The sequence below is a fragment of the Dendrobates tinctorius genome, unplaced genomic scaffold (assembly GCF_039654945.1).
Source record: "Dendrobates tinctorius isolate UK_male_01 unplaced genomic scaffold, ASM3965494v1 ptg000027l, whole genome shotgun sequence".
NCBI lineage: Eukaryota > Metazoa > Chordata > Amphibia > Anura > Dendrobatidae > Dendrobates > Dendrobates tinctorius.
In genome coordinates, this window is record NW_027361695.1 from 3,170,064 (window position 1) to 3,192,090 (window position 22,027).

At 45.7% G+C, this 22,027-nt stretch overlaps 1 protein-coding gene across 2 annotated transcripts in view; it reads left to right on the forward strand.

Annotated features, from left to right (window-relative positions):
* Nucleotides 1-3,276: 3,276 nt before the first annotated feature.
* Nucleotides 3,277-22,027, forward strand: part of PDZRN3 (PDZ domain containing ring finger 3) — a 244,774-nt gene continuing 226,023 nt past the window's right edge. For both annotated transcript variants that reach the window (XM_073569689.1, XM_073569690.1), the window contains exon 1: nt 3,277-4,065. In XM_073569689.1, coding sequence (XP_073425790.1) covers nt 3,352-4,065 — 714 coding nt within the window. In that variant the 5' untranslated portion in view covers nt 3,277-3,351. The remainder of the gene's footprint in view (nt 4,066-22,027) is intronic.

Sequence of the window (22,027 nt, forward strand, 5' to 3'; positions counted from 1 at the left end):
TTTTGCCTTTAAATATGGGTGCAATCCACTCCTCTGTGGGAATAGGTAAAGACCTTAATGTTACCACAATGTTTTGTCTTAAACGTTGCGTAGTCTCCAGTCATATTGGAAATGACTTGAGGTTTTGTATTAAGTCACTTTTGATTTTTCGCAATTACGGATAAGCCACCTCATGTTTCGTGTTAAGTCAAACAAAACTTATATTTTACACCATGCCCACTTCACATTCTAAGCTGCCAAGTGTGTAATTAAGAAGTTAACCTTTCATTGACGATACAAGCTAAGCCAAAAGGAGCCATTGTCATTGGTGTAATAAAAAAAGCGGAACCTGTTCTGGGCCAGGTTTATAATATAACTATTACATTTACAATATAACTGAAAAACCATACATTCCGGTTGTTTAATTTACTAAAACAATTCTTAATCCAACGCAAAAGTCTGCGAAAAGATTGGTTGAAGGAATGAAAACAAGTCTGTGCAACATGGAGAGGCAGTATACTGTATAGCAGATCTAAAATTCCGTGGCTGCTTCACTGGATGCAGCTGCATTCAGTGCTAAATTCGTACCTAAGGTGTCTATAGAGGTAGATTTATTATTACTATTACTATTGAAGAATTATGAAGAATTTCTTACATGGCTTGGCGCCACCTGGTGTTCATCGTGTATAGCAATGAGTACGTCCACCTAATGAGATGAGTGCTGGTGGTCACACATGCTCAATCACTCTCACTACAATCTGGTCTCTGCATAGTGATCCTCTGTTGGCTGATGGAAAGAACTTTCTACCTGCTTTTCAGGTAAGGAGCAGAGAAGCCAATAGGAATTGGCCTTACCTGACATACAGGCAGAAAGCAGAACAGCCAATAGGAATAGTTTTCTGCCTGCTTGTCAGTGAAGGAGCACCAGTACGGCAGTATAGCTGAGATGATTCCTCTGTAGAGGAATTAGAAAAAAGGATTATATTGATTATATTGTCAGCTGCCAGAGGGAGAAGGAGACTGATTCTACCTACATCCCTCCCCTAGCCCAAAGCAGCAGCATCAAAAGGACACACGCAAGCAAAAAATATTTAAAAAGTATTTTTCTTGTGCATCGGTCTGAGCTCTGCCCGTGTTGCATGTTATAAATCACTGGCATTCACCTACTGAACATTTCCAAAATCATAAACAGACACGAACTCCTTAAGTGCACTTTGTGCTTCCTTCGTGAAATGCAATTCTTCCAATCGTGCAGGTTACAATGTTTGCCTCTTGGTTTAATAATAAACTCCTGGGAGCCAGGCGATGCGTCTTACTCCAGTGCATGAGACCAGTGAAAAATGCAAATTAAAGGGATAACATCAACAATGGCGATCTTCTGATATGTCGCAGAGATATATGAGAAGGCAAAGACAGTAGAGTCTTTCACTGATTTCAGGCCTTCAGGAAATTTCCTGGGTAATTTTATTTTCCCAATTCCCCATTATCGCAGCTCAGAGATATGTGTTAGAACTCAAACATGACATTGTAACCCAATGGAGCTTCTTAGGTGAAATCTCAGCGTAGTACTAAAGGGGTTTGGGTCATAGAAGAACTCGGTGGAGTGATGGATTAAACTATATCCTCTGAGACATCATAGATCCGTCTCTAAAGACCCCATCCATTCATTTTGCATTGTATCAAGATTATTGTATCCGAGGTCCAAAGTTAAAATGGGGTGTCTTGTAAAAGCAAAAACAATTATTCTTTACGGGTTCTCATTTCTTGGAAAGGTGGCTAAAAAAAATTCTTGCTCCGGAGAACCTAGATCAACCAACACGGACAGACCATTGATTTGGATAGGAATAGTGCAATGCTCCATTTCTCCTCCGGGGGCACTGCAGGTTAATTAAACACTTGCTAAATTCTAGCACAGATTACCGATGATCAGGTTATAATTGGAGGACCCATCTTTAATAAAAGTGAACAACCCCTTTAAGAAAATCATCAAAATATAATTTTTGACACGTATACATCTAAAATATTTAAAATATTCTAGTACAGGAGGTCGCACACATTAATGTGCCCTGAATGAGGTGAGATAGCCCAAATAGCTAATGTGTATGGGGTTGTCGTGACTTTTCCTCCACGGCAGATGTTACAGGAAAGATGGATTAGGCTGATGTATATTAACATGCCCAATCATTTTATTTTCATGGCAAAAAAGCCCCTTCTCCCAGTCAAGTATGGCAGCAGCTTACTTTCCCCTGCTGATCAAGAACCTATGTACCCTCACAGGAGAGGAGTTTGCATGCATATGGGTGTGGTAGGGAGAGAAGGATCATGCTGATGTATATCAACATGCCCAATCATTTTATTTTCATGGCAAAAAAGCCCTTTCTCCCAGTCAGGTATGACAGCAGCTTACTTTCCCCTGCTGATCAAGAACCTATGTACCCTCACAGTAGCTGAGCGTGCATGCATATGGGTGTGGTAGGGGTAGGGAGAGAGGAATTATGCTGATGGATATCAACATGCACAATCATTTTGTTTTCATGGGAAAAAAAACACTTCTCCCAGAGAAGTATGGCAGTAGCTAACTTTCCTCTCTCGATCAAAAACGAATGTATCCTCGCAGGAGCTGAGCGTGCATGTGTAAGGGGGCCAGCTGACAGCGATCTAAAGTATATGGCCAGGTTGAGATAAAAGTGATCTCTGCTCTATCCTGTATCACTAGACCAAGACGTCTCGTCTCTATTGCTATATTATTTATATAGTGCTAGCATACTCTGGAGCGTAGTACAAATAATGCAGGTGAACATTCGGCAAAAAAATTCTTTATTTCGTCGACTCGCTTACATTAAGGGTTAAGGAACTCCAGAGCGCCCCCCTAAGGCAATAAATTCACTCAGCAGAAACTTATTATCCTGCCTACGTCTCCAGGATCGGATACAGATCATTACATCATGTCGCCAAGTAAAAACAGATTCCTCCTTTGCATATTTAATCGACGCTTTTCGGTTACAAAAATGAGAAGGGTTAATTAGCCCGGTAGGTAGGTAGGCAGGCAAGCAGGCAAGAGGTGCTGCAGCAGCAGCTGAAATGTTTGGCCTGGATGAACATTCTGCTAGGAATGTTACAATGTATCTCTCTGCCTTGAATGTGTTGCAGTTTTGTCCCAAGATTGCAGAACTTTCCTTGACACATGTGCCTCCCTGGTCTCTCCAGCCCCTCCTTCACTTGGAAAATAAATCCCAGCCTCCAGTACATATGGTGGAGGCCTCCCCCCGCCCCCCACAGGCTCTGCTGTGAGTTGAGTCAGTACACAGCCTGCAGTCAGCCAGTCTGGGATCTCCCAATGCCCAGCAAGGAGCTACTACAAGGGGCAGCACTATGGGCTTTGAATTAGATCGCTTTATTGGGGAAGTAGACCCAGATTTCAAATGCAACCTATGCAACCGGGTGCTGGAGGACCCCCTGACCACCCCCTGTGGACATGTGTTCTGCGCAGGCTGCGTCCTACCATGGGTGGTACAGCAAGGCAGCTGCCCGGTGAAATGCCAACGAATCTCCGCCAAGGAGCTCAACCACGTGTTGCCCCTGAAAAATCTCATCCTCAAGTTGGATATCAAATGTGACAACCACTCCCGGGGATGCGACAAGGTGGTCAAGCTCCAAAATTTGGGGGAACACGCGGAGATGTGCGACTATTCGCCAGCCAAGTGCCGGAATAAGGGGTGCAATGAGGTGCTCAACCTAAAGGACATGGACGCCCACATGAGGGAGTGCTGCGAGCACCGGGCTGTTGGCATCTGCCAGAAGGGATGCGGCCTTATGTTGACTTATAGGGAGCAAAAATCCGGGGATCACTGTTGTTTGAAGGCGGTGAAGGGGCAGAATGGTCTTCTCCAAACTAAAATATCCGGACTGGAGACCGAACTCAAGAAAAGGGCGCTGAGATCGGGCAAGAGGGAGAAATCTCTGCTGTCCCAACTCTCCGCCGTTCAAAATGAGCTGCAGATGACAGCGCTTAGGTACCAAAAGAAGTTCACCGAGTACAGCGCCAGGCTGGACTCCCTCACCAAGGCGGTGGCATCGCCTTGCAAGGTAAGATGGCTACTCCATAAGCATGCTCGGAGACGTAGCTACACATGTACCAGTTGACTACCTTTATCTTAAAGACGCTTCGATTAACGTCACAGATCTGAACTGATCCCTACATTTGTTACTAACAAGGAAAGAAAATCCCATTGTAAAATCCCCCCAATTGTGACAGATCAGAGTCGGCATTGGCATCTTCTTATAGGGCAGAGGGGCGCCAAGGCGACCTGCACACTACGATATTCCGCCATACTGAAAAAGATGATATAAATTGTAGCAATAAAAGTTTTGGAAAATCCTTACAAATAGAGTTGAGCGAAACGGGTCGAAAAATTTCAAAAGTCGCCGACTTTTGGCAAAATCGGGTTTCACGAAACGAAACTCGACCCTAAAAAACCAAAAGTCGCTCAACTCTACTTACAAATTAACAGAAGAATGAAATCGAGCTAATGTGCATGTTTTTCCTATGCATCATTGCTACAATTAGGACATGTCAGAGTCGTCACTGGCATCTTCTTCTAGGGCAGAGGGGGCGCCAAGGCGACCTGCATACCGCAATATTCTGCCATACTGGAACAGATTATATAAATTGTAGCAATAAAAGTTTTGAAAAATCCTTACAAATTAATAGAGGGAAGAAATCGAGCTAATTTGCATGTTTTTCCTATGGATCATTGCTACAATTAGGACAGATTGGGGTCAGCACTGGCATCTTCTTCAAGGGCAGAGGGGGCGCCAAGGCGACCTGCATACCGCAATATTCTGCCATACTGGAACAGATGATATAAATTGTAGCAATAAAAGTTTTGCAAAATCCTTACAAATTTTAACAGAGGAAAGAAATCGAGCTAATTTGCATGTTTTTCCTATGGTTCATTGCTACAATTAGGACATGTCAGAGTCGGCACTGGCATCTTCTAATAGGGCAGAGGGGCATCAAGGCGACCTGCACGCCACAATATAACGCCATGCTGAAAAAGTTTATAGAAACTGCAGCAATTAAAAAAGTTTAGCAAAATCCGTACAAATTAACAGCGGAAAGAAATCGAGCTAATTTGCATGTTTTTCCCATGGATCATTGCCAATGCGACTCCATACGTCACTGGTCTGAGAGATAGTGCCCCCCATCAAATGATCAGATATTGCACCTATGGCCACGACATACTATAAAAAGTTTGCCAGAACTGGGAAGTTGTCATGTAGTAGATGAATGAGTTGTCTCTGGCATTGATTAAAGGTATCTGTGGCTCTCTGGCTACTGTAGCACTACAGATCCCAGGAAACCCTGATCTCCATGGCTGCAGATCGCTGATCTAGAGAACAATCCTGATTTGACTGATAACATATACAATAGCTCTAAGCAATCAGAGGAAGTGCAAGTTCATGGCTCAAGCATGCATGGCCACCTAGTGCAGCATGTTGGGGCTTGTAGTTCCATGGTGGAGAGCATCATGTTGTCTTCGGTAATGATAGAAACCTAAAGGGGGCACATACTTTTAGCCAGTTCTTGTGGCCATCAGTGAATTCACCGATTTCTGAATAACAACTTTTGTTCAGATGCATAACTACCAGTCAGGATAATGGGAAAGCTGGGTGACAGGGAGCTATAATGGTGACCATATTCATGTCACTCAGCTTTTCCAGGATCAAACAGAATAAAAAAAAATGAGCGGCTTGCGATTTCTTTTCAGAAAAGAAATGGTTAAGTCTATACCAGAAAACCCTTAGGGCAGACAGGGAGACGAATCATTCACCAAAATTATGGGTTACGTGAAAAATCAAATACTTTCTTAATACTGGGCTCGTCGAGACTATAAAAAGCAACGACTCTACTTTCCCGAGTGTCAGATGCAAACTCACAAGTTGGCAATAACCAATCACAAGGACGGTCTCATTACAGATAATAGTGGCATGGCGCCACTAGTCGATGCCTAGAAGAGGCAGCGACGCTAAAAAAAATCCCTCTCTGTTGCCACCTGTGTTTTCCAGATTTACCATTCAGGATTCAAGGAAAGCTGGGTGACGACTTGTGATGGTGTCAGATTGATTCTGCTTTCCCCTGAATACTGATGCAGCTACATGTAATGTACCACAATATAAATAGGCAGATTTGCCTTTCAGGAACCAAGGAAAGCTGGGTGCCAATATGACTGCTGCTATAGCTCTCAAACGTTGTCACCCAGTTTTTCAGACTTTTCTGTCTCATATGTATAAGGGGTGTATAAATGAATAGCTTAGCAAATTTGCCATTCAGGAATCAAGGAAAGCTGGGTATCAACCAACATAGTAGCAATAATAGAACGTTGAAAGGGTTGTCACCCAGCTTTTTTCCACACTCTTTAGTCTCTCTGATGCATGTGAAGGGGTTGAAGAAATGAATAAGTAAGCAGATTTGATTTCAGGAATTGAGGAAAGCTGAGTGTCAATCAATATACCTCTTTTTGAAGAGATGTCACCCAACTTTCCAAGCCTACTGAGTAGTATGCCTACTACAGGTAAGAGTGTGCATTACTCAATAGTTCAGCAGATTTGCTTTTTAGGAATCAAGGAAAGCAGAGTGAAAATCTATATAGCTATTTCTGTAGAGCTGTCACCCAGCTTTCCAAGCCTCAGTAAATCTTCATGTAAAGGGGTACATTACTCAATAGTTCAGCAGATTTGACTTTCAATAACTAAAAGGGTCTGGGCGATGAGCAATATTGTTTCCATTTAAGTGATCACCCAGCTTTCTCAGTGTCCTGAATAGTAAATATGTGCTTATATATGTAAAGAGGGTGCAGTAAAGATTTAACTTTGCTTTTCTGGATTCAAGGACAATCAATATAGCTCTCTCAAGAGATGTCACCCATCTTTTCCATACTCCTGAAGAGCACATCTGCCTTGAATGCAATTAATATGCATCACTGGATAACGCATTTAAGGGAACAGCTGCAATGATCACCCAGCTTTCCCAGACTCCTGAAGAGCACATCTGTCTTGAATGCAATGCATGTCGCCCACATTAGCTGAAATGATCATCCAGCTTTCCCAAACTCCTGTAGAGCACATATGTCTTGAATGCAATGAATGTCACCCACGTAAGCTGCAATGATCACCCAGCTTTCTCAGACTCCTGAAGAGCACGTCTGTCTTGAATGCAATGAATATGTCACCCACGTTAGCTAAAAGAATCACCCAGCTTTCCCAGGATCCTGAAGAGAACATCTGTCTAGAATGCAATGAATGTCACCCACATAAGCTGCAAAGATCACCCAGCTTTCTCAGACTCCTGAAGAGCACGTCTGTCTTGAATGCAATGAATATGTTACCCACATTAGCTAAAATAATCACCCAGCTTTCCCAGGATCCTGAAGAGAACATCTGTCTAGAATGCAATGAATGTCACCCACATAAGCTGCAATGATCACCCAGCTTTCTCAGACTCCTGAAGAGCACGTCTGTCTTGAATGCAATGAATGTCACCCACATTAGCGAAAAATAATCACCCAGCTTTCCCAGGATCCTGAAGATAACATCTGTCTAGAATGCAATGAATGTCACCCACATAAGCTGCAATAATCACCCAGCTTTCCCAGACTCCTGAATAGCACGTCTGTCTTGAATAAAATGAACATGTCACCCACATTAGCTGCAATGATCACCCAGCTTTCCCAGACTCTTGAATGATAATCACCATAGTACATGTGACTGATTACCTAGGAAGGGTCGCTGATCAGGGATAAAGAAAAGCTGGGTGACCACCTTTAATGGGCCATTTTGCATATTACCCAGCTTTTCCAGGACTGGAAAAAAAATAATTTTCCCCAGTTATTTGAGCAGTTTCTTTCTGTCTGTGCGATGGGCTTTCTTGTCTGGCCCCATAAATGGGTGTTATATGGTATAATGCCTGCTTTTCTTCCTGGTCATAAATTTGGTGAAGTGGTTGGTGTGATTTTCGCAGAGCTTTTGCCCTCAGACATGTCTGTCAGCTGGGGGCTCAGCCGAGCAGTGGGGTCTTGTGTTAGGGACAAATATTTACAACCAGTTTCTTTAGCTGCTCCCTGGAAACAATGTCTGCTTTATAAAGTAATGTCAAAGGCCATGCTTATAATAACAAGGCAAAATGCAGCAAAAATTAACACCTCTGCTGCCGGAGGACCACGGATGACATTGCTCAGGGCCCCCACAGTGATCGCTGTCTTCTACACTTCTGGACCCAAATGCAAAATCTGTAACAGGTTCCCTCATTAAATGGAGGGAGAGTGTAGGGGGGACCCCTCAGACTCCAGGGCCTAACTTGTGGGTCTCCTCTGATAACAGCAGATCTCTGGGGATCCTGACCCCCATAATCGACCGGCAAGACCAAAATAGGTCCATCCGAACCAGTCACCTCCTCCTTGGCCACAGTGGATGGATAGGGACTCATTGCAAAATAAGGGCACCATACAGTATATGGATTTAGGGGGGCTTTATTATACCAAAGGCCACCACAAAAACCACATATCAAGAGGAACATTTTAAAGCAATGGGTCCCAATGGTGGATGAAGGCCACAGCATCTATCCACACAGTGCCCACTGATACCATATGAGCTTGTATGCCCGACAGTGGCCGCAAACTCAGCGTGCACTTAGCCTTACACACACATAGGAGGGTTTCTGTTAGGTTCTCCAACCAGTGTGGATGTAGTCTTATAGTTTTATCAGTAGAAAGGTTATGGTGGACACCACTCTTGGAGGGTGGTAGAATGGCTATCCTGGCAGTAATATACAAAAGACCACAACACTCCTTATTTGCAGTGAAGAAAGTATTATTTCTTGACTTTACAAGATGGCCAATGTTTCAGCTCTTCCGGATCTTGATCATCCACTGCTAAGAACAGTATGGTGGACGCTTAGTTGATGGTGTGCTATCAAGCTCTCCACTGAGCGTCCACCACTCTGCTCTTAATAGGCCGTGGTCAAGGTCCAGGAGAACCAAGATTCAGGGGCGGACATACCTTTTGGTGCAACCTGGGGTCCAAAAGGTAAAGGGGCCCACATCCACCTCCAAAGCAGGTGGAATTGTGCATTATGATGAGATATAGGGGTGCAAAGGGCCCATAACCTATTCTTGCACAGTGGCCTCTTCTGTCCGCTCCTGACAAAACTTTGTAAGAATTTATTTACATATCCCGAAATCACAGCAAGGTGTTATGGTTTTGGAAAAATTGGTGACGTGACTACGATGCTTGAATAAATGCTGAGGGTCTATTCACAGGGTGAGGTCAATTTTTTTTTTCTTTTTACAATTTTTACTGGGGTTTTAAAACTTTTATTTTTTACTTTTTGATTTATTTTTTTTTCTAAATGTACCCGATGTATGGGTGGTCTCATAATGGCTACTCTTTCCATGTGCCCTATTAGGGCATATAAATGTTATAGAGGAGGTGTCTCAGCTTGGCGCCTCTATCTATGAGCCGGGCGGAACCAATGGCGGATCACACTTCCACAAAAGTTTTTGGTGGACAGAATTAGACCAGGATTGCAAGTGCTTTTGATATTGCGATTGTGCTGCCAAAATCATCTGTGTAGTTCAGCCGCTGGTAAAGTTGTAGCTGAGATGCAGTTTTGGCAAAAAAAAGACCCACAATGACCCCAGGTTTGAACGCAGCCTTAAGGAGGTCATACATATGAGATTGGTCCCTTAGTAACTAAAACTTACTATAAGGGCTCCATTATCTTGGATGAGTGTTATCCATGATTTTCACAGATCACAATCATCCTCATGATGTTTTATGGGGCTGTGCACATGTCTGATTTTTTTTTTTGCTCGGACCTAGTGATGCAAGAAAAAACAGAGACGTGTCCAATTTTGATTTGAGTGTTGGATCAAAAAATGTCAAATCAAGTCTGTGTCTGTGAAAAGAATTGGAACGCACACAGATGACATCCGAGTGCAGTCCAATTTTCACTTTTCATAGACTGATAGAATGGAGAAGGTGGAGAAACTTTGTTCTTGCCACGTCTTGAGAAAAACTGATGCCACCCTGATCAGGATAATCGAGAGGACAGTTGCGTGCATCTACCTTTACTCAAATACTTATATGTGCTAAACAACTAGACATTTGGAATTCAGTAGCCTGGAAAAGCTGGGTGGTAGCTAAAATTCAGGTGGTAACGGCGAATCGGAAAATCTCAAAGACTTGCTTTAAAGCTGATGCATTGATGAATTTTTCTTCCTTTTCCATCAATTCCCCAAAAAATTTAAGTTGGCATTCTACAGAATTTCCATGATTTTTTATAGTCCGCACTCTCTAAGACTTCCAAATAAGGAAGATGAGAAGTAATGTGGTTTTCTGGTGGAGGGGGGGGGGTACTATGTGCCTGACGTGACTTAACAGGAAAAAAAAAAATCAGAAAAAGAATAATTCAATGGGGAAAGCAGAGTTTCTTGTGGTTTTATGGCCGGTCGGGCAGAGATGACTGACGCCTGCAGTGACAATCTGTGACACTTTTTCCAGTTGTAAGGAAAACTTTTCCCTCCTGCTGGTTGTTCTTGTCCTCAGGGATGGAAAGTGTTAAGGAAGAAGATTCCTCCGGTGGTAATATGTATGGACCCTGTTTAACATGTGATTGTTTATGTAGCGGAATGAAACATTGTAGCAGCAATGTCCATTGTTGATAAATATGCAAAACACAAGCCGTGGAGACACCATCACATGTTTCTCAACACAAGCAATGACTTGCCAGGTCTTTCCCCGGGAAGGGACAACCACAGGAAGGGCAGTCTCCAATGAAGGAAACCACCTATGCCAAAACATGGTATCCATCCACAGACAGCTGTTTCGGGGTATTTGCCCCTCATCAGTGTGGAGTAGGAAACTGGCTAGTAGAAGACTGTGAAAAATGAGGATGAATGAACTCATGGAGATCAACATCCAACACTGCGGAGACACCATCACATGTTTCTCGACGCAGTGATTCATTGTTGACAAATAGACATGATTGCTGGACAGGATCCATTGTGCTCATGAATGAGACTTTGGCTTCTCAGCTACAGAACTTTTATCAATTCAAGAAGCTGAGTATCGATGTGTATTTCTTTATTTATCTTTATTTTTAAAGAGTTATTCCCCAAATATGACGTTATCCCGTATCCCCCATGCAAAACTATTTCCGGCTGTCCCATAGACAATAAATGGAATAGTGGTTGAACATGTGCACCTCCGCTATGTTCCAGAGCCTTGATCTTGGGATCACTGGTGGTCCCAGACGTCAGACCCCAGCTATCTGCAAATTATCACCAATCCCCTGGATAAAGAATAACTTCATATTTTGGGAACCACCCTTTAAAGGTATCGGTACATCATATGTGATTGTTCTAGAATCCTCAATATTTGCATGACATTGTTCTAGGGTGCTTGGCATTGTTATATTTTTTTTTTCTAGAAGCCCAAGTATTAATATAACATTGTTCTAGGTCCTTTAACCTTCTGTAGGACCCCCAAGGAGGTCAGGAGTCAAGATGGCTTTTACTTTTTGCAGATTTCTTTGCTCTGAAGATCCTCGGTATTCACTTGTTGTTGTTCTAGAATCCCATGTATATTTTAATGCCATTGTTCTAGCAACCTCAGTATTCAAAAGAGTCCTTAGCATCTGTCTGTCCTTGTACTGGAAACCCAAGTATTTACGTCATCGTGTTAGGTCCCCTAACTTTCACCGTGAAGAAACAACATGGCGTCCAATAGTCAGGAGGCTTCTGCTCTTTCTAGATGCCATTGTTCTAGGAACCCCAGTGTTAGTATGTAATCATTCCAGAAGTCCATTGTTCTGGGACCCTCCATTTCAGTATATGAAGCCCATGAGTTAATATGTCATTGTTCTTCGATCCCTGGTATCATAAGCCATTGCTTAAGATATCCATTTATTATTGACATGTCATTTTATTTTTGGATGCTTGTTGAGTTTGTTGTAGGGTCTTCAGCATTAGTATGTTATTATTCTAGAAGCCCAAGTATTAATATGTCATTGTTCTCGGTTCTCTCAGTGTTAGCCTGTATGACCCCCCGAAATGTCAACATATTAAATGCAGCATATAAAAGGGGTCAAGACAGAGTCAGAATGTGTTAGGATTATAGGACCTCATATCGGTGAAGAACCTGTAGAGCCTTTGATCTATGAGCTGAACTGTCAGGATTTCATTATTTTGGCGATCCAGTTGTATAATTTATTGACCCCATGTGTCAGTGTATTATTGATTTTTGACCTTTTTTATATGCAAACAGTTATTGAGTAGCACCAAGTGTTGTCAGACTATTATTCTAAGCTGACAGAGATATCAGGAGAACGTATTCTGTACCTTACAAGTTACAAGCAGGTCTGAAAACGCCTCTGATCCCAAGGATATCAATAAATTAGAGCACTACTTGGTTGGTGGATGGATAGATGAACAGATAGATACATAGATGGATGGATAGATACAGGGCTGGACTGAGACTGAAATTTAGCCCTGGCATTTGATAGCACATAAGCCCCCCAACACACACACTTCTCCAGATGGTGGGATCCCACTTCCATCGATGGGGGGGGTCTAAACTGCAAATATGATGCTGCCTAAAACTGGAATAAAAAAATCATTTACTTCCAAGACTAATAATATGAAATAATTCCACCATACTGATCTCGATCGTACCAAGACCAAAATTGCCATCGGTGCTGCAAAATAATATTGTCCAACCATAGCTTCATAGCCTCGGCACATACATCGCTGAGTAAGTGGTGGAGCAGGGAGCCGGCGTCTCTCTGCTCCACCATAGTTGTTAAAAATATTTACATCCTGAGGATGTGGATATTATACCGTTTTCTGAGCTATGTGGCCGGAGATGCCGGGTGGCCCGTCTAACCCTAGATAGGTAGGTACTAGACAGGTTAGATTTTTGGAAGTTGTTACAGTTTGGTACTTTCAGCTGGAGGCCAAGTAAAACTTCAAAAATATGTTTCTCAATGGAATGTCCTTTTTTATTTCCCTATAATGTACCCAAAAGGCGTTCTGCATACTCCACGTGCAGTGTCATTATTCAGTATATACACTGCAGCATTGTTCATTTCATACATAGGGGAAAAAAAATTGAAATTAATCTTTAGTCTGCTCTGTGTGAGGTTCATGTGCCAAACCCAACACTTCTCATTTTAGCAGTTATTCTAAGGTGGGCAGATGTCGGCCATTTCCATCTGACACTGAGTCCAACTGGGGCCCCTCTCATGTGCATCAAAGCTGCCAGGAGGTCCACTGGTCTGAGCGGCACCGTAGACCTTCTGTAACGGACTCGACCATGCAGCTGGATTTAAAGTGGCGTTCTCCGCATCACAAATGGATAAAATTGCAAAGTGCTTGTAATAACTTTGTCATCTCTTAATACAAGAAAAAAAACCTTCTCTGTTCTCAGTTCGGGCCGGTGGCTCAGCCATTCGGCCGGCCCAACATGTAGATCATCAAGAGTGCACCGCCACTCTGGATAACAGGAGATCAGGAGGCAGGGGAGCAGTGCGCTCGCTCCTGAAAATAATGAAAAAAACCCGCTTTTTATTATATTTTATTGAGGAATTGCATAAAAATCAGTTTCCTAATATAACAATTTCAGGGCTGTTCTCCTTTGGCCTCACTCAGACTTCAGTTTTTCACATATGTTTTTTATCCATGTGGGACCATGATAGATACGAGCTCTCTGGTGCTGTTCCATTATTCATGTATTTTTACATGTTGTTGTTTAAGTGTCCATTAGAAAAAGTCACACTTTCACCTGGGTCTCGGCTGAAACTTGCACACTCAAGTCTATGGGGCGAGACAAAAAAAAAAAAATCAGATCTCGCATGGGATATCCAATTGGCACGCCATCTTTAAGGATACATTTCTATTATAGACCTTGGAAACTGCATGTGATCATATACAGGCGTTAATGTAGTTTGTATTAAAACAAGGATGTAAAAAAATAGACAGAGGATGAAAATCTGATGGAAATTGGGGGAAAAAAAATCATCAGTTTTCTGGATGAAAGTCGGATGATTTTTCATCGCTCGTCTGCACGAACCTTTATTCGGTGGGTTCTTCATCCATGACACCTATATGGGTACAACCCTTGGACCATCACGTGCCTACGTAATAGGGCATAATAAACTATGTAGAGGGGCGTCCACGTTTTTATGGGCTCTGCCTCATGGATCAGACAGATGCACCAGGATATCACATCCATACAGGGAATAATAGTTAAAAAAAAAAAATTTGGAAACTTTAATGGGTGCAGCCAAAAGTTCTGACGTTTTTTGGAGAACTGCAGCTTTAGACCAAGGGGCTTCCTATGTTCGTAGGGAAGAATATGAGGTTGCAATCACCCCCTTACCCAGATTCTTATGGTGGCCCAATGCTTTCATTCCAGTTATGGCACATGGGGGTCCCTTATTTGGATTTAGCTTTGGAACCCAGGAGCATTAGGTTACATCTCTGCCGTGACCTATGTTAACCTAACCCTCCCCCGCCCTTTAGTCTCTATCCATACAGTAATTACAACTAATTTAGATCCCCAGCTCTTCCTTTAAGATATTCTGCACTAAAGAGGTTACGATCTTCAGTTAATACCTTTTCTGTAAGGATCCCAAACAGTAAACTGATCTTTCACTGTCTTGACTGCTGGAAATCCCTGCGATCACCTATCGTTTGTAGAAAAAAGCAAGTGTTCAGATTCCCTGCAGCGCCACCACTGGGGAAACGTTGAACTGCACCTTAAAGCGCTGCGGAATATGTTGGCGCTATATAAATAAAGATTATTATTATTATTATTATTAATTAATAGGGAGCAGATTTGTCAGGTCCTCCGAAGTGAGAGATTCTGGCTTTGTTTTATGAGATGAGGGTCCTGAGCGTAAGACCCTAAGTAGGGTCTATAGAAATGACTTTTCAGACCCGGACCGCCGCCTTTATGGCCGCTTTGATTGCAGCGGCTTGTGAAATTCTAGTATGAAAATCCATACGACCTGCAGCCTGTAATTATATAGAACATTTCTATTTATAATGCGCAGCCACAGAAGTTGTTTGCGGAACGGACACGCTTCCTCCGTGAAATCGACTCTTGCGCTGTTTTTTCCAGGTACTTGGGGCCCATGTACATTAGAATTTTTCCCTCTCAGATCTTCTTACTCCGGCGAATCCCCAGCTGTCAGGGAAAACCTAATTTGTCACCATGATTGTTTCTGCAGAATAAAATCATGCACATTCCCAAAAAAAATGGAGAAAAAAGGGGAACTTTTCTCGCTGCTGCCACTATTAATCTCCTACTGAGACGCATAGCATCGGCTTCTATAAAGTAGAACTTGTCTCGATGTGACACATAATGAACGTCTTGTATGAAAAGCGTCTTTTTAATGTCAAATCAGTCACATCCTTCTGTGTGATCAGAGATGCAGTGTAAAGTATGGGGCAAGGGCAATTCGGCAGCCTGAGCCTCTCATGAGGCAGGAGGTGGATTTCAGACTACCGCAGACTCCAATAGACAATGGATCTGAGCTGTAGTCACTGATAATGGAGCAGTGCTGAAAAGCGCTGTCCTTTATACCTTCAACTATAACAATCGTGAGGCTTCAAAACGAAGCAACCGCAAGAATGAACATTTTACTATTTTTATCCGCTTCGTTTTCCGAACCCTGAAGTGCTTAAAAGAAGTAACAAATCACTGATCATGTGCACAGCGGCGCCGTTTTACATTGCTGTGCATTGCTGCATTGTGTTAGTTCTTTTTTTTACTGTGGTTTTGCATCGCATTTTCAGCAGTGTGACGTTGTGCTACCGTTGCGGTTTTTTTTTGTATTTTTGGAGTTGCTTACTCCATTATTACAGCTGTGACACACTGGCTACAGACTCGCTGGAATCTGGATCATGTCCCATGACTGGCATGGAAGTGATGCCAACGACAGCCACGTGGATAATTTCTGTGAATCGCATCCACTATAAGGAGATCATTTACTAGAGTGTGCCGTTGATCAGGCGATTACCACAAAGATACGTGCCAAGACGGAGCATTATCTGGGCTAAACATGGATGCTTCAAAACAGCTGCGAGGTTTCCAGAACAAAAAAAACCAAAACCTTGGCTCACAAAATGCACAGTCAACGGGTGAATGGCTTGTGGGGGCGTCCTGGGCTCGTGGGGGCGTCCTGGGCTCGTGGGGGCGTCCTGGGCTCGTGGGGGCGTCCTGGGCTTGTGGGGGTGTCCTGGGCTCCGGTGGGCTTCCTGGGCTCAGGTGGGCGTCCTGAGCTCATGGGGGCATCCTGGGCTCCTGCGGGCTTCCTGGGCTTGTGGGGGCATCCTGGGCTCCTGGGGGCTTCCTGGGCTCGGGTGGGCGTCCTGAGCTCATGGGGGCATCCTGGGCTTCCTGGGCTTGTGGGGCATCCTGGGCTCCTGGGGGCTTCCTGGGTTCAGGTGGGCGTCCTGAGCTCATGGGGGCATCCTGGGCTCCTGCGGGCTTCCTGGGCTTGTGGGGACATCCTGGGCTCCTGGGGGCTTCTTGGGCTTGTGGGGACATCCTAGGCTCCTGGGGGCTTCCTGGGCTTGGGTAGGCGTCCTGAGCTCATGGGGGCATTCTGGGCTTGTGGGGGCATCCTGGACTCCTAGGGGCTTCTTGGGCTCTGGATGGGCTTCCTGGGCTCAGGTGTGCATCCTGGGCTCGTGAGGGCGTCCTGGGCTCATGGGGGCATCCTGGGCTCCTGGGGGCTTCCTGGGCTCCTGGGGGCTTCCTGGGCTCGGGTGGGCGTCCTGAGCTCATGGGGGCATCCTGGGCTTCCTGGGCTTGTGGGGGCATCCTGGGCTCCTGGGGGCTTCCTGGGTTCAGGTGGGCGTCCTGAGCTCATGGGGGCATCCTGGGCTCCTGCGGGCTTCCTGGGCTTGTGGGGACATCCTGGGCTCCTGGGGGCTTCTTGGGCTTGTGGGGACATCCTAGGCTCCTGGGGGCTTCCTGGGCTCAGGTAGGCGTCCTGAGCTCATGGGGGCATTCTGGGCTTGTGGGGGCATCCTGGACTCCTAGGGGCTACTTGGGCTCTGGATGGGCTTCCTGGGCTCAGGTGTGCATCCTGGGCTCGTGAGGGCGTCCTGGGCTCATGGGGGCATCCTGGGCTCCTGGGGGCTTCCTGGGCTCCTGGGGGCTTCCTGGGCTCCTGGGGGCATCCTGGGCCTGTGGGGGCATCCCTTGCCTGTGTCGGTGTCCTGGGCTCGTGGGGTCGTCCTAAGCTCATGGGGGCATCCTCTGCCCGTGTGGGCATCCTGGGCTTCTGGGGGCTTTCTGGGCTCGTGAGGGCATCCTGGGCTCGTGGGGGCGTCACTTGCCCGTGGGGGCGTCCTGGGCTCTTGGGGGCGTCCTAAGCCCATGTGGGTGTCCTGGGCTTGTGGGGGTGTCCTCTGCTCGGGTGGGTGTCCTGGGCTCGGGTGGGTGCCCATGTTGCCAGTTTTTTTTTAACCCTATAGTCATGCCATGTTTTATGACAGCTGTATCCCGTGTCTGAACGTTTACACGATAATATTAACATACCCTCATTGTGTGTTGTTACAAGTGACAAACGTCAAGCTGCTTGTTCAAGGCTGTTTGTGAAGAAGCCGTATTTAGTCTTGTCTGACGGATAGGTTTTTGGCTGACAGCTGTGAGCACATTACCCTGCTGTGGACACAGACTATGTTTACCCATCCTCTGCTTTTATAGCACATGAGCCCCAATGGATATTTCTGTACTTAACTCTTGCAACACTTCCTGGGATCCAAAGAAAATTCAATATTTAGCAGAAATCAATAAATGTTACATTATGTCTCATGCATTGTTACATTTGTTGATATTTACATACGGTAATATTACCGTAAATAAAATCACAGTTCTTCTTGCTCTGGAGCTTCGGCTCAGTTTTCACTAAAGGGTCACATTCTGATTTTCCTCTTTTTGCATCAAGTTCTTGAAAATTGCGCCTGTGTTGCATGAATTTTGTGCAAAATAAAAACCTTCTCGTTCTTTTATTGATTTGTTTTGCATCTTTTTACTGTAAAAAAGTTGCAAGAATGCCACTAAAATAACTGAAGTATATAGAATCGCTCCAGAAGGGTGGGGGGCTGGAGTATATAGAATCGCTCCAGAAGGGGGTCTGGAGTATACAGAATCGCTCCAGAAGAGGGGCTGGAGTATATAGAATCGCTCCAGAAGGGCCCTCCGGAGAATATAGAATCGCTCCAGAAGGGGAACCGGAGTATATAGAATCGCTCCAGAAGGTGGCTGGAGAATATAGAATCGCTCCATAAGGGGGGATGGAGAATATAGAATCGTTCCAGAAGGGGGGGGGGGCCTGGAGAATATAGAATCGCTCCAGAAGGGGGCTGGAGTATAAAGAATCGCTCCAGAAGAGGGGCTGGAGTATATAGAATTGCTTCAGAAGAGGGGCTGGAGTATATAGAATCGCTCCAGAAGGGGGGCTGGAGAATATAGAATCACTCCAGAAGGGGGGCTGGAGAATATAGAATCGCTCCAGAAGGGGGGCTGGAGTATAAAGAATCACTCCAGAAAGGGGGTTGGAGAATATAGAATCGCTTCAGAAGAGGGGCTGGAGTATATAGAATCGCTCCAGAAGAGGGGCTGGAGTATATAGAATCGCTTCAGAAGAGGGGCTGGAGTATATAGAATCGCTCCAGAAGAGGGGCTGGAGTATATAGAATCGCTTCAGAAGAGGGGCTGGAGTATATAGAGTCGCTCCAGAAGGGGGCTGGAGTATATAGAATCGCTCCAGAAGGGGGTCTGGAGAATATAGAATCGCTCCAGAAGGGGGCTGGAGAATATAGAATCGCTCCAGAAGGGGGGGAGGCTGGAGTATAAAGAATCGCTCCAGAAGGGGGGGGCTGGAGTGTATAGAATCGCTCCAGAAGGGGAGCCTGGAGAATATAGAATCGCTCCAGAAGGGGGGTTGGAGAATATAGAATCGCTCCAGAAAGGGGGGGCTGGAGTATAAAGAATCGCTCCAGAATGGGGGCTGGAGAATATAGAAGCGCTCCAGAAGGGGGGATGGAGTATATAGAATCGCTCCAGAAGGGGCGCTGGAGAATATAGAATCGCTCCAGAAGGGGGCTGGAGTATAAAGAATCGCTCCAGAAAGGGGGCTGGAGAATATATAATTGTTTCAGAAGAGGGGCTGGAGTATATAGAATCGCTCCAGAAGAGGGACTGGAGTATATAGAATCGCTTCAGAAGAGGGGCTGGAGTATATAGAATCGCTCCAGAAGGGGGGCTGGAGCATTTAGAATCGCTCCAGAAGGGGGGTTGGAGTATATAGAATCGCTCCAGAAGGGGGCTGGAGTATAAAGAATCGCTCCAGAAAGGGGGCTGGAGTGTATAGAATCGCTCCAGAAGGGGGCTGGAGTATATAGAATCACTCCAGAAGGCGGCAGGAGTATATAGAATTGCTCCAGATGGGGGGCTGGAGTATATAGAATCGCTCTAGAAAGGGGCTGAAGTATATAGAATCGCTCCAGAAGAGGGGCTGGAGGATATAGAATCACTCTAGAATGGGGCTGGAGTATATAGAATCGCTCCAGAAGGGGGCTTGAGTATATAGAATTGCTCCAGAAGAGTGGCTGGAGTATATAGAATTGCTTCAGAAGGGGGGCTGGAGTATATAGAATCGCTCCAGAAGAGGGGCTGGAGTATATAGAATTGCTCTAGAAGGGGGCTGGAGTATATAGGTATATAGAATCGCTCCAGAAGGGGGGCTGGAGTATATAGAATCGCTTCTGAAGGGGGCTGGAGTATATAGAATCGCTCCAGAAGGGGGGCTGGAGTATATAGAATCACTCCAGAAGGGGGCTGGAGTATAAAGAATCGCTCCAGAAAGGGGGCTGGAGTATATAGAATCGCTCCAGAAGGGGGGCTGGAGTATATAGAATCGCTCCAGAAGGGGGGCTGGAGTATATTGAATCCCTCCAGATGGGGGGTTGGAGTATATAGAATCGCTCCATAAGGGGGGCTGGAGTATAAAGAATCGCTTCAGAAAGAGGGCTGGAGAATATAGAATCGCTCCAGAAGGGGGCTGGAGTATATAGAATTGCTCTAGAAGGGGGCTGGAGTATATAGAATTGCTCCAGAAGGGGGGCTGGAGTATACAGAATCGCTTCAGAATGGGGGTTGGAGTATATAGAATCGCTCCAGAAGGGGGGCTGGAGTATATAGAATCGCTCCAGAAGGGGGGCTGGAGTATATTGAATCCCTCCAGACGGGGGGTTGGAGTATATAGAATCACTCCAGAAGGGGGCTGGAATATAAAGAATCGCTTCAGAAAGAGGGCTGGAGAATATAGAATCGCTCCAGAAGGGGGGCTGGAGTATATAGAATCGCTCTAGAAGGGGGGCTGGAGTATATAGAATCCCTCCAGAAGGGGGGTTGGAGTACATAGAATCGCTCCAGAAGGGGGGCTGGAGTATAAAGAATCGCTTCAGAAAGGGGGCTGGAGAATATAGAATCGCTCCAGAAGGGGGGGCTGGAGTATAAAGAATCGCTCCAGAAGGGGGCTGGAGAATATAGAATCGCTCCAGAAGGGGGACTGGAGTATATAGAATTTCTCCAGAAGGGGACTGGAGTATATAGAATCTCTCCAGAAGGGGGGCTGGAGTATATAGAATCGCTCCAGAAGGGGGACTGGAGTACATGTGCACCAGATTTTGTGATTTTAAAAAAAATCAGGAAACTAACTAAACAGCAACTTTAAAAAAAGGCGCAAATCGTTTGGAAATTTTGTCGCAAAGCAAAAAGGTATTCAATAAAAAAAAAAACCAAAGAAAAATGGCAAAAATGCAATGATGAATCGAGCACTGTGTGAGTGCACACGGGCGATTATCAAAAAACCCTCAATCGCAGCAGGCGTTAGTCTGGTCTGGATTTTGGGCCAAAACTGCATGTAAAAAGTCGGCAGCACCTAAAGCCGTCCGCTAAGCAGATGAGCACATGGAGCCGCACACGACACAGAGCTGCACATGACACGGAACCGCACACGACATGGAGCAGACGAGCACACGGAGCCACACACTACATGGAGCAGACGAGCACATGGAGCCGCACACAACATGGAGCAGACGAGCACACGGAACCGCACACGACATGGAGCAGACGAGCACACGGAGCCGCACACAACATGGAGCAGACGAGCACACGGAACCGCAAACGACATGGAGCAGACGAGCACACGGAACCGCACACAACATGGAGCAGACGAGCACACGGAGCCGCACACGACATGGAGCAGACGAGCACACGGAACCGCACACGACATGGAGCAGACGAGCACACGGAACCGCACACAACATGGAGCAGACGAGCACACGGAGCCGCACACAACATGGAGCAGACGAGCACACGGAACCGCACACGACATGGAGCAGACGAGCACACGGAGCCGCACACAACATGGAGCAGACGAGCACATGGAACCGCAAACGACATGGAGCAGACGAGCACACGGAACCGCACACAACATGGAGCAGACGAGCACACGGAGCCGCACACAACATGGAGCAGACGAGCACACGGAGCCGCACACAACATGGAGCAGACGAGCACACGGAGCCGCACACAACATGGAGCAGACGAGCACACGGAGCCGCACACAATATGGAGCAGACGAGCACACGGAGCCGTACACGACATGGAGCAGACGAGCACACGGAGCCGCACACAACATGGAGCAGACGAGCACACGGAGCCGTACACGACATGGAGCAGACGAGCACACGGAACCGCACACGACATGGAGCACTCGGAGCCGCACACTACATGGAGCAGACGAGCACACGGAGCCGCACACAACATGGAGCAGACGAGCACACGGAACCGCACAACGACATGGAGCAGACGAGCACACGGAGCCGCACACAACATGGAGCAGACGAGCACACGGAGCCGCACACAACATGGAGCAGACGAGCACACGGAGCCGCACACAACATGG